Here is an 11,697-nt window from a genome sequence, read left to right on the forward strand (position 1 = left end):
AGGATCATGAACCATCCCTGAGCTGTAGCGGAAGGAACACAGAGTGACATATACCTACATCAGTTATGAATGTGATTAGCAGAAATATGTAAGAGGATTGCTAAACCTGAACTGTCATTGTGGGTTTGACCCTCTAGTCCAGGAGTCACCGATTTTGAGGGACCTAGGTGCACATTAGAATTCTGTGAAAATATCATGAGAACCACAAATTACCCATGTTATGGAAGAAAAACCAAGGACACTCTCTCAAACACAAACCCAGTCAAAACAGCTACCTATAACATCAGCCAATTAGAATACAGTCAAAAAATGAGGCCAAACCTGCCAAAAAATAAGCCAACCAATTTGTGTTTGGCAATATTCCCTCATGCACCTGCACCACAGTAGTTATAACTGTAGTATATAACTCTGCTGTGCTTTATCATGGAAAACAGGCTATCTGAAGAAGCTCATACCAATGGCAAACTTAGTTGGTCTCTAAGGTGCTACTGGAAGGATTTTTTTTTATTTTGTTTCGACTACAGCAGACCAACAGGGCTACCTACCTGTAACTAGGCTATGACCTGTGTTAGTAGTGGAGCAGATCTACAAAGCCATGGGCGAAGCAAGGTTTCACACAGCAGAAGAACGCTTTGCAGCTATGGAAAACTCTCTTTCATTTACCAGATTCAGTCCAGTGTTCACCACTTGGTAACTGTTCATATAACCCCGATGAGCAACCACCTTGTGGAAGATTTTTTCTGCGCATGAGCAAAAATAGCCTCCAAAATTATCCATCCTGCTTGTGAGCAGCAAACTGGTGTATGTGTGCATGTTCTCTGGTGACCAGTGGGATTTTGAAAGAGTTGGGGAGAAGGCAAAAAAGAAAATTCTCTTCTTAGAAATTTCACCTCAGTTAATAAGGAGGGGTACTCTTTACTATTTTATGAATTCATGCTGTTAGATGAATGAAGCAATGGGCTAAGGAAGAAAGCGATAGGAGCCAAACCCATTCCTTCTGTCAAAAATAAGAGTAAGCAATATTTACACTGGATCCCTATTCTCCACTTTTGGGGGGAAATTGGTGTGGGCCATTTTGCTAAATATTCTCAGGATGATGGTGGCATGTTGCTGAAATTCTCCATCAGTTCAGGGAGAAGCCCCAAAAGAAAACCCTCAGAAAAATGGAAATTCTTTTCTGAGCAGATTTAAGCAGGTATGCTAGAGAGACATAGAACCTGTGCACCACAAGGTTGCCAGGGGCTCAGCTAGGACTTGTTACTGGACTCTCTTCCTGTGCCTCTAGCTCTTATTCAGAAGTATTCTGGCTTCATTTCACACCAGGACTCTCTGCCGGGCCCCTCACTGCCCATGCTCTGCACCCTCCTTGAGTGCTTTGTCCTGGCTGGAATGTGTCCTCAAAGTCTGAAAATGACTATTGCTTCCTTGAATGGGGCATAGAGAGGGGTGTGTGAGTGTGTGTAGAAACTAATCTGTACAAATGTAAAATGTATATTCACCGTTCTCCTGCTTTTGCTTCTGGCCTCACCGACCACTTGCGTTTGGCCCTCAGAAGGGAATGTGACCCTTCTTCCGAGAAACATCCCCCAGAGTCTCCTCTGTTCAGTTCAGGACAGATGGAGAAGTTGTTTGCTATTTCCCGTATGAACTGGCCTGACCTGCTCTGACCCAACCTGCAGCTCCTGGGCTAATGTGCAGATCCTTCCGATTTCACCCTTCTCCAAATGTTGCAATGCAGGTCTCCACTCAAGAAGGCATTTTCAATTGTGCACTGCAGAATAAAATGCATAGATTTGCTATAAAAGTAGTCTAGAAAGGGACTGGTGAAGGAACAGGCAAGAAGCACAACAGATGTTGGATTCAGACCTGGGTTAGGAACACTTTCATATTTTCACTCTTTTCAGGTGGAATTCAATCATATACGGTACCAACATATTCAGGTTTTGCAATTGTTGATTTGGCAAAAGTTGATTGGGCATTATTGTGCAAAAAATAATTTCCTCTTCTCCCCCCGCCCCCCGCCACCACCAAAACCCCAGATTTTTTGCAATACAAAAAGTGGTAGAGAAAGGCCCTGGAAAATGGAGGGCAGCAATTGCTTGATGCAACCTCGAATAAGCTCCCCCAAAACTATTCAGAATGAACGCTCGGTGACTAGTTAATGTTGTCTAATTTGCTCACAAACTTTGTGCAAAAAACCCACCCACTAATCAATAAATAGGTCATTTTGCCTTTGAGGCAAAATATATTCAGAAATATATTTAAATATGAATGTTTGTGGAATTTTTTAAGGCAAATGAGGCAACAGAGCAGAAAGAACTTAGGAATGAACACAAGCAAAAGTAGCACGTGGGAAATAGACTGTTCATTCAGGTTTTGCAACAATGGGAAAAAAAAAAACCCTGCACAAGCTGGTGAAACTGGATGTAGGGGGGTGTCGCATATTCCAAGAAATGATCCCTCTTTTGAAATGCCTTCAGCTTTCTTCGGGGAAATGTTACACACCCTTTAGCATTTCTCTGATGAAAATAGAGATGTCCTATTCAATAATAAGAAGAAGAATTTTACTATTGATACCCCATCCAACTGACTGGGTTGCCACTTTGGGCAGCTTCCAACAAATATAAAAACATAATAAAACATTAAACATTTTTTAAAAGTCCCTATACTATTCAGATGGCTTGGGGGTTGGATAACTCCATACCCTCCAACCTTTCTCTGATAAAATAGGGACATCCTAAGGAAAAGCGGGACATTCTAGGATCAAATCAGAAACTGGGACGTCTTCATGGCTGAAATTATATATAATTTTTTTTTTGTCCAGTAGCATCTGAGAGACCAACTAAGTTTGTTCTGGGTATAAGCTTTCGTGTGCATGCACACTTCTTCAGATGCACACATTGTTCATGGCTGTGATATTAAAGTTCTGTACTGGTCCCTTTTTCGTCTCTAAAAGTTTCTCTTTTTTCTCTGTCTATTGGTCACCTCACAATAATTTCCATCCCCAAACTGCCTTCTGCCAGCCCCTGAACCCCAAATCCCCAGGCTGTTTGGGTGGCTGAAGAGAGTGACAGGTGAATATACATGCTGTTGGACCTTACCTCTAAGTATCCTGGGAGATAGTACATAAGATATGTGCAGAAAATGAGAAATTGCCCAGCTACAAAATCAACAGAGAAAAGGCCCTGCTGCAAGAGGACCCTATTCAGATGCTGGGGTTTGTAATGCATACCCTCCAACATTTATCTGATGAAAATAGGAACGTCCCATTCCATAATGATTTTTGCTATTTATACCCCACAAATTCTACTGGGTTGCCCCAGCCACTCTGGGCAGCTTCCAACGTATATAAAAACACAATAAAACATTAAATGTAAGAAACTTCCCTGTACAGGATTGCCTTCAGACGGCTTGGGGGGTCAGATAACTCCATATCCTCCAACATTTCTCCAATGAAAATAGGGACATCCTAAGGAAAAGTGGGACATTCCGGGGTCAAATCAGAAACCGGGATGGCTTCTCTAAATCAGGGACATCCCTGGAAAATAGGGACACTTGGAGGGACTGGTAATGTATATATATATATATATTTAAAATAATTATTCAAATGTTCTAAGATAAGTCATCTAACCTTGTGTGAAGCCTCCAATCTGTTTGGTTGTATATATCACCTCTGGGGCCACAACAGTTCAACCCTGAACTGTAGTTGCTGGGAGGCAAAGTTATAGTTGGAGTATTCTGGGATTCCGGCCTCTGGGAATATAGATATGAGATTGTATCATCTCTCATGTAATATGTGGCAATGGATGATTAAATGATTTGTTGATTAAGGCACTTCAAAAACTTGTGATTTTATGTTTAGTTTTTCTGACTATTTTAATTTTATTCCATGATGAGTAAATGTTTTTTGTTTTGTGTGCTTTGATACATGCTTCTTACTTGACAGGTCAACTCAGAACTGCAACATTTTTTGCTATTGCCACACATGCACATATCGCAATCACCATCCTGTTTACCATTTGGACACTCCAGGAACTCTGGACTATAAAAGCCACTGGGAATCCAAGGGAACTCAAACATCACTCTCCAAGGAGTTGCAGAGATGAAGGTTTTGGCCCTCACTCTCTTCTGCTTCCTCATTTCAGTGAATGAAGCCAAAGTGTTTGAGAAATGTGAACTGGCTGCACTTCTGAAACAGCATGGGCTGGATGGATACCATGGCATCAGCCTGGCCAACTGTGAGTTTGCTCTTCCTTTCCCTCCATCTTTGCAATTTTAGGTGTTTGGGGACAAATCCTGCCCAACCAGGATTCAGCCCAGAATCATGTTCAGTATGAGGCTAATGTTTAACTAGAGTTTTTGAAACCCTAATTAAACATACTAGTGGGGAGGGAGAGAGGAAAATAATGCCAATATAAAAAGAAGAAGTAAAGGACCCCTGGACGGTTAAGTCCAGTCTAAGATGAGTATGGGGTTGTGGCGCTCATCTTGCTTTCAGGCCGAGGGAGCCAGCGTTTCTCCACAGTCAGCTTTCCAAGTCATGTGGCCAGCAGGACTAAACCACTTCTGGCACAACAGGACACCGTGACGGAGCACTGGCATGCTTTCGAACTGCTAGGTTGGCAGGAGCTGGGACAGAGCAGTGGGAGCTCACCCTGTTGCGGGGATTCGAACTTCTGACCTTCTGGCAAGCCCAAGAGGCTCAGTGGTTTAGACCACAGTGCCACCCACTTAGCCAATATATTTCACTCCTGGCAACAAATGCACCCCTTTGCTTTCAGATAGTGCATGGGTAGATGAGCCTAAAAAGCCTGGGACATAAATTTTCATGGCCCTCTCGCGGCTATGGAGGCTCACTTAGCAGAAGTAATGTATTTAGCATTAACTCTGGAAGTGTACACTTGATTCTGACCTAAGGCTCCTGGTGTATATTTTGCTCTAGAAGGATAAGTTTTGTCAGAATCAAGTATACACTTCCAGAATTAATGCTAAATAAATTGTTTCTGGTAAATGGGCCACCATAGCTGCTTGAGGGCCGTAAAAATTTGTGTCCCAGGCTTTTTAGATTCATCTACCCATGTACTATCTGAAAGCAAAGGAGAGCATTGGTTGCCAGATGCAATTCCCACCCACACCCCCAGCTCTCTTACCCCACTGTGTCCAGCTCTGGGCACCACAATTTAAGAAGGATATTCACGAGCTGGATATTCACGAGCAAGATCACCAAGGATCTGGAAACCAAGCTTTATGAGGAATGGATGAGGGAGTTGGGTATGTTTGGCCTGGATAAGAAGAGACTGAGAGAAGATATGATAGCTATCTTTAAATATCTAAAGGGCTGTCACATGGAAGATGGAGCAAGCTTGTTTACTCCTGCTCTGACCAGAGAGTAGAACCCAAACCAATGGATTCAAGTTACAAGAAAGGAGATTCCAACTAAACATCAGGAAGTGCTTCCTGATAGTAAGAGCTGTTTGACAGTGGAACAGACTCCCTCAGAAGGTAGAGGACTCTCCTTTATAGGGAGTTTTTAAGCAGAGGTTGGATGACCATGGATACTTTAGCACTGCAGGGGGCTGGACTAGATGACTCTTCCAACTATACAGTTCTGTCATTCTGTGATTCTAAGAGCTATGTCTCCTCCCCCCTTCCAACTTCACTAAGGATTCAATGGGGGGGGGCTGCTTTGCAAAGCACAACTCTCCAGAGCACAGCAGCATCAAATCCTTTACTCATCAGCTAGGAGGATTCGTTCCTCTTGAGTGCTGGTTTACAAGTGCTAGGGCATGGATAGGCAAGCTAAGGCCCGGGGGCCGGATGCGGCCCAATCACCTTCTCAATCTGGCCTGTGGATGGTCCGGGAATCAGCATGTTTTTACATGAGTAGAATGTGTGCTTTTATTTAAAATGCATCTCTGGGTTATTTGTGGGGGATAGGAATTCATTCATTCCCCCCCCCCAAAAAAAATATAGTCTGGCCCCCCACAAGGTCTGTAGGACAATGGACTGGCCCCCTGCTGAAAAAGGTTTCTGACCCCTGTGCTAGGGTTACCTGCCTCTCCCTCTCCCTGCTTGATGCCCCACCCAATAGCCCCATATATGCAGCAGTCCAGGGCTGCCTCCACTCATTTTGGTGAAAGCCCAGATCAGTCGCGTTCCATTCAGGCTTTGCCTGAATCCGATACACAACCCTAAACATTTCTTTTCAGTGCTGTTTCGTTTTCAAGTCACACACATTTGCTACAGTTAACTGAGAGAATGTTTTAAAGTTACTTTGTTTCAAGTTATTGCAACTTTGAAGGGGGGAAAGTAGTCTCCCTCTCTCCTCTGCCCCCTCACATGACGGCCCTTTTCCTTCTCACTTTGTTCCAGGGATCTGCACAGCTTATCATGAAAGCAAATACGACAGTAGCGCTGTGGGGCCACCAAACACAGATGGCAGTCAGGACTATGGGGTCTTTCAAATAAACAGCCGCTACTGGTGTGACAATCAACAGGGCGAAACAGCCAATGGATGCAGAGTCTCTTGCAGTGGTAAGCAACTTGGTGCCATACCGATGGCTAGCAAAAGGCCTCTGTGATTTTCCAAAGAGGATGGGTTGTGTTTTTGAAGGAAGTACCCAATTCGTCTCCCTTCAGTTACCATTCTCCCACTGCAATCCACACCCTCACTTAGCAACCTCATTCCCCACCTTATCACTACATTCCTATTGCCACCCACCCCCAAGAAATCCCAACTTGTGCCTCTATTCTAATAAGCAAAGACTAGGGACAGGCCTAGCCTTGCTTTGCCCACCTCAACAAGCTCAGGCTTCTCTCTTGTTGCCCTGACCCACCATCCGTCTTGGGAGCCCAAGCTCCCTGCAGTCCAGAAGGTGAGGCCAGCCTGCTTGGGAGACCTGCCTTGTCACTGGTTCACAGAAGCAGCAACGAGGGAGGACAAATCTGTCAATTCCAGTCATTATTATTGTTAATACTGTACTATTATTGTTAATATTATAATATTATTATTGTTTAAAAGACTCTAGATTGTTTAATCAGTCAAAGGGGGTGGGCAGGTGTGGGGGACTCCCTGGTCCTGAATAGGGTCACTGTTCCCCTGAAGGAACAGGTGCACAGCCTGGGAGTCATTTTGGACTCATGGCTGTCCATGGAGGCACAGGTCAATTCTGTGTCCAGGGCAGCTGTCTACCAGCTCCATCTGGCATGTGGGCTAAGACCCTACCTGCCTACAGACTGTAGCCAGTGGTGGTGTATGCCAGATGGGTGGGGTGTAAATAAATTATAATTGTTGTGGTTGTTGTTGTTGTGAAATCATCTTGCTGAACAAGTTCCGACTTCCACACTTGTACTGAACGGCACGAGATGCTGTCCTACCCACTTCCACCCTGCCATACAGTGATAGTAACTAATGCATGGCTATTGTCTTGCTTATTCCCGGTGTCTGTGGTGCCCTAGAGAGGTCTGATCTGTTGCTCATACATCCTGCCCCTGTGTCCTTTGCCTCACCCTTGCAACTCCAATGCCACAGCAATGGCCATCCAGTAAGACAGTTTCTCATTTTCCCTGTCTAAAGTTCAGTTCTCCATATTTCAGCCTAAAATTGTTTTTTTTTAAGAGTAGCACATTCATTTGCATTTTTGGTTGCATTTCTCCTAATATACATACATTTGTATGCAACTGTAATGCATCTTTCTATGTTGTTCTCATTAATATATGGGTTTTCCCCTAGCGTGCATATTATTTGGCTGGAGAACTACATTGAAAGATTAGGAATGATAACTGGATTTAGAGGTTTTGAAACTGTGTATTGAAAGATATCTGTCTTTAAGATTGCATATTATTTCAGGAAGTGCAAATAAGATAATAGGGTGAAGAACAAACAAAAGTTCACCCCCTGTTCCTTGCCAACAACTGTGTCTTGCTGGAGAAGCAAATAAAAACCATTACCTGTCCCTCTCCATTGAATAGTTCTGAAGAATTGCTTCCTCTTCACCCCCAAATCCAGTTCTTGAACTTAGATGGGAAAGCATCATCAACCCATTGGCTTCTTCTGCTCCCCTTTCTCCAAGCTTCAGTCAAGGATGGAATGGGAGGCAGTGCATCTTGAATGTCCCCCCCACAAAAAAACCACTACCTATTCCCAGACACACTCTTTAGCCCTCCATGATTCTAGTGCAAGAAAATGCGTTTTCAGGCCTTCACCCATCCATGATGACAGCCAGAATGCTTTGAGTAAGGTGAATTAATTGTGTGAATAAGTAGCGCTGTTATGATTCCTACAGCTGTTACTGAGTAGGTAGCACAGGGTGGAATCCAACACAGCACTAAATAAATGTTCCATAAGCCAAGGATTTCTGTTTCCACATTGGAACATTTCCTCTCCCAGCACGACCCCTCAATCTGTTATAGGGGTCCCCCCGACACACTGAAGCAGATTTGGCAAGGGGCACACATGATGAGGGGAGAGGGGAAACTTTTCTCTTGAAATTGTAGTCACTATAATTAATACACAAACACATAACCCCCACACAGGGAGGGAGAACTTCAGGGCATATCTGTCCACCTCTCATGTGTATCTGAAGAAGTGTGCATGCACACGAAAGCTCATACCAAGAACAAACTTAGTTGGTCTCTAAGGTGCTACTGGAAGGAATTTTTTATTTTATTTTCACCTCTCATGACTTTCCCTTGACCATGCCCTGTCTCATGGCCCTGTTCTGTGTGCAGCTCAAGTGCTTCACCTGAATGTGTCCTTGAACTGTGATGAGACCCCCTTGCTTGCCTGCCTGGAGGATAAAGAGACAAGATGGGGGCTGAAAACTCTGGCTGTTCTGTGGCTACTGTAACTGGCTGCATAAAGAGTCCTATCCATTGACCCACCCACTTTTGCCTCTGCACTAGCATGTGGCCCCCATAAGACTTCCCAAGAGGAATTGTGGCCCTCAGGCTGAAACATAATCTCCAGCCCTGCTCTAATATCTGAAGGCCAGTTAAAAAGGGGAAATGCTCTAAATGCTCCCCCAAAGTATTCCGGCTTTGAGTTTGAAGGGAAAAGCACTTCCACAATTCTGAGGCAACCCAATGTATCCTTCCTGAGTGCAGGATGTGCTTTATGGGGTTGGAAAGAAGCTCTTTAGAAAACCAAATACCCTCCTTTTCTTTCTGTTAATTTTTTTCAACAGCTTTCACAAATGACGACATCACAGATGACATTGAGTGTGCTAAGACAGTTGTTCGTGACCCACAAGGGATGGATGCCTGGTGAGTCTTGCTAACTTCTCACTGCTGGAAAGACTCAGTAGCAGCTGAGATTTCAATTGTTGTGACTGCATAGAGACGTGTCTTTCACTAGGCTTTGTTGCAGCTAGCAGTTAAAGATTCTTCCTCGCTAGGCACTGGTGATGCCTCCAAGATGCTTCCTTAAATGAACAGCAATGGCTTTTGGTGGCTGTTGCCTGTTGGGAGCTGTAAGTATCCAGGTGTGAGTTTAAGGGGACAGTCTAACAACTGAGCCACTATACAGCAGTGGTTAAAAGTGATGGACCTGGGAGGCCTGAGTTCAAATCCCGGCTTACAGTGGCGTAGAATGGGTTGCCAGCACCCGGGCCGTGCAGAGGGGTCAGTGGGAGGAAGGGAAACAGATGAAGTACACATGCGTACTGCATAACAGTGTTGGTGTCACGCAGGAGATCGCAGCTGTAGAAATTAGAAGAGTTGTTTTGTTGTCTGGAGAGGTCACTTACTGGTTCACATGGAGAAACCATTTTCAAGAGAGCCCAGCAACAGAAGGGCACAGCTGTATTGAGGCAGCACTGGGTGTTGAAATTTTGCGCCCCTAACAATTTTGCACCCACGACAACCACCCCTGTGCCCTCCCATGCTATGCCACTGCCGGCTCATGGGCTGATACTTGGTCTCTCAGCCTAATCTACCTCACAGGGTTCTTGAGAAGATAAGATAGAGAGAGGGGAGAACCACATATGCCACCCCGAGTGCCTTGAAGGAAATGTGGAATATAGGTGTAATAAAAAATAGATTGTAATGTAGGAAAGGATAAGGCAGTCTGAGTTTTGTTGCTGATTAGGGGGAAACCCTGGGGCAGATGACTCAGTGCTTTGGGAAACTGAAACTATTTTAAAGATTTTCCTTTGTTTCCTCATACCCAGAAACAGTAGCTGTAAATAAGCAAATTATTATTATTATTACGTCTAGAAGGGCCTCAGGTGATCATCGCTAGGTTCTGGTTGGTTCATATTGGGAGAGGTGGTCCTTGAGGTATTGCAGTCTTGAGCCAGTGTGAGAGTCTGATTTCTTCCACAGCAAAGTCCTAATACAGTAAATGCCTGGAGAATTGTTGGGGAACATGTTCTTACATTCAAGGCCACTACAAGGCATAGCATTGTATAGCACAGCAAGCAGTTCAGGAGCTGCAACCTGACCCAGCCAGGCTCTTATTAGGTTCATGTACTGCAGCTTTTCCATTTGTTCTTGGCCCTGGGGGTAAAAAGTGGTTTATGAGAAAGCTAGGAGAAGGGATAGAAAAACAAGGATCTTGAGCAGCTTTCCCCAGCCTGGTCCCTTCCCAATAGTTGGAACTCTAATTTCCATCACCTTCAGCCAGTGTGGCCAATGGCCAGGGATGATGGGAGTCATAGTCCAAAATATACAGAGGGCACCAGGTTTGAGAAAGCTGGTCTTTAGCATGCTTAAAGTTCCGTGACAAATAAGGTTCCATCAGGTCATTCTGGGGTGTGGATAGGTAGACTCTACATTGACCACCAACACTGATCATTCTTCTGATGGAAATGCACCGCAATATGAAGGTTCTGGTCTGATGTCCAAAGGGAACTGATTAGCATTACAAATGGTAATCTTGAATTCACTACAGAATGTTTTTTGCTTTCTATGTTTACAGGGAAGAAGTATAATAAGCTTATCAAGTTTAAGGACTTAATTTTGCATTTGATAATTGCAGCCAGACAAATCATCACCTGACAGGGGGAAAATCTGGGTAGCCTAAACTTAACAGTACAGTACAGACCAGTTTGGATTTTAGCAATAGAAAGAAATTTGTCCTTAAAATGCAGATTATTCAAGGAAAAGAAGAAAATGGCAATCATTTTACACCACTGGCAGAACCTTGTTACACATGCATCTTGTAAGACTTACAAAAATACAAGGGCTGTTATAGGCATTTGCCAACTTTAATGTATGTAACATGAACTTGGGATTTATTTCCCATGATGTACCTTGTAAATTGCACGAGTCCCTGTGTTGCTAAAAGAAAAGAAAAGAAATCAGGGATGGGTTTTTAATAGATTGCAGGGGAGCAGGAGGGGGAGCAGGGGGCAAAACATTATGTGATTCTATGGTCAGTCTGGCCCAGTCAAGGTCACACAGTGAACAGGATGAAGAAAGAGTGAGCAGCTGGCGCTGGTGCCTCACTGGGAAGTTTTCTGGGGGTTTTAAAAGCAATCCATTTCACCCATAGCAGTCCAAAGAACCATCGCATTACTCCCCACCATCCTCATTTTTTGCTTTCATTTTTTTCCTTTTAGGGTTGCTTGGAAGAACCATTGCAAAGGAAAGGATCTCTCTGAGTGGACAAGTGGCTGCAGCCTTTGAGCTCCATGGTCCTGTATGAGATCTAGCATTTCTCTGGATTTCCCCTTTAGTGAAAGTGAGCTCTGCAAT

General features: G+C 44.1%; 1 protein-coding gene across 1 annotated transcript; it reads left to right on the forward strand.

Moving 5' to 3' along the window:
- Positions 1-3,994: 3,994 nt before the first annotated feature.
- On the forward strand, positions 3,995-11,697 carry LOC117054019 (lysozyme C, milk isozyme-like). The gene is made up of 4 exons (XM_033162456.1): positions 3,995-4,238; positions 6,373-6,534; positions 9,171-9,264; positions 11,562-11,697. Exons 1-4 carry the CDS (start codon positions 4,103-4,105, stop codon positions 11,626-11,628), a joined length of 459 nt encoding a protein of 152 aa, XP_033018347.1. The 5' UTR covers positions 3,995-4,102; the 3' UTR covers positions 11,629-11,697.

This window comes from Lacerta agilis, chromosome 10 (genome assembly GCF_009819535.1).
Source record: "Lacerta agilis isolate rLacAgi1 chromosome 10, rLacAgi1.pri, whole genome shotgun sequence".
Classification (NCBI taxonomy): domain Eukaryota; kingdom Metazoa; phylum Chordata; class Lepidosauria; order Squamata; family Lacertidae; genus Lacerta; species Lacerta agilis.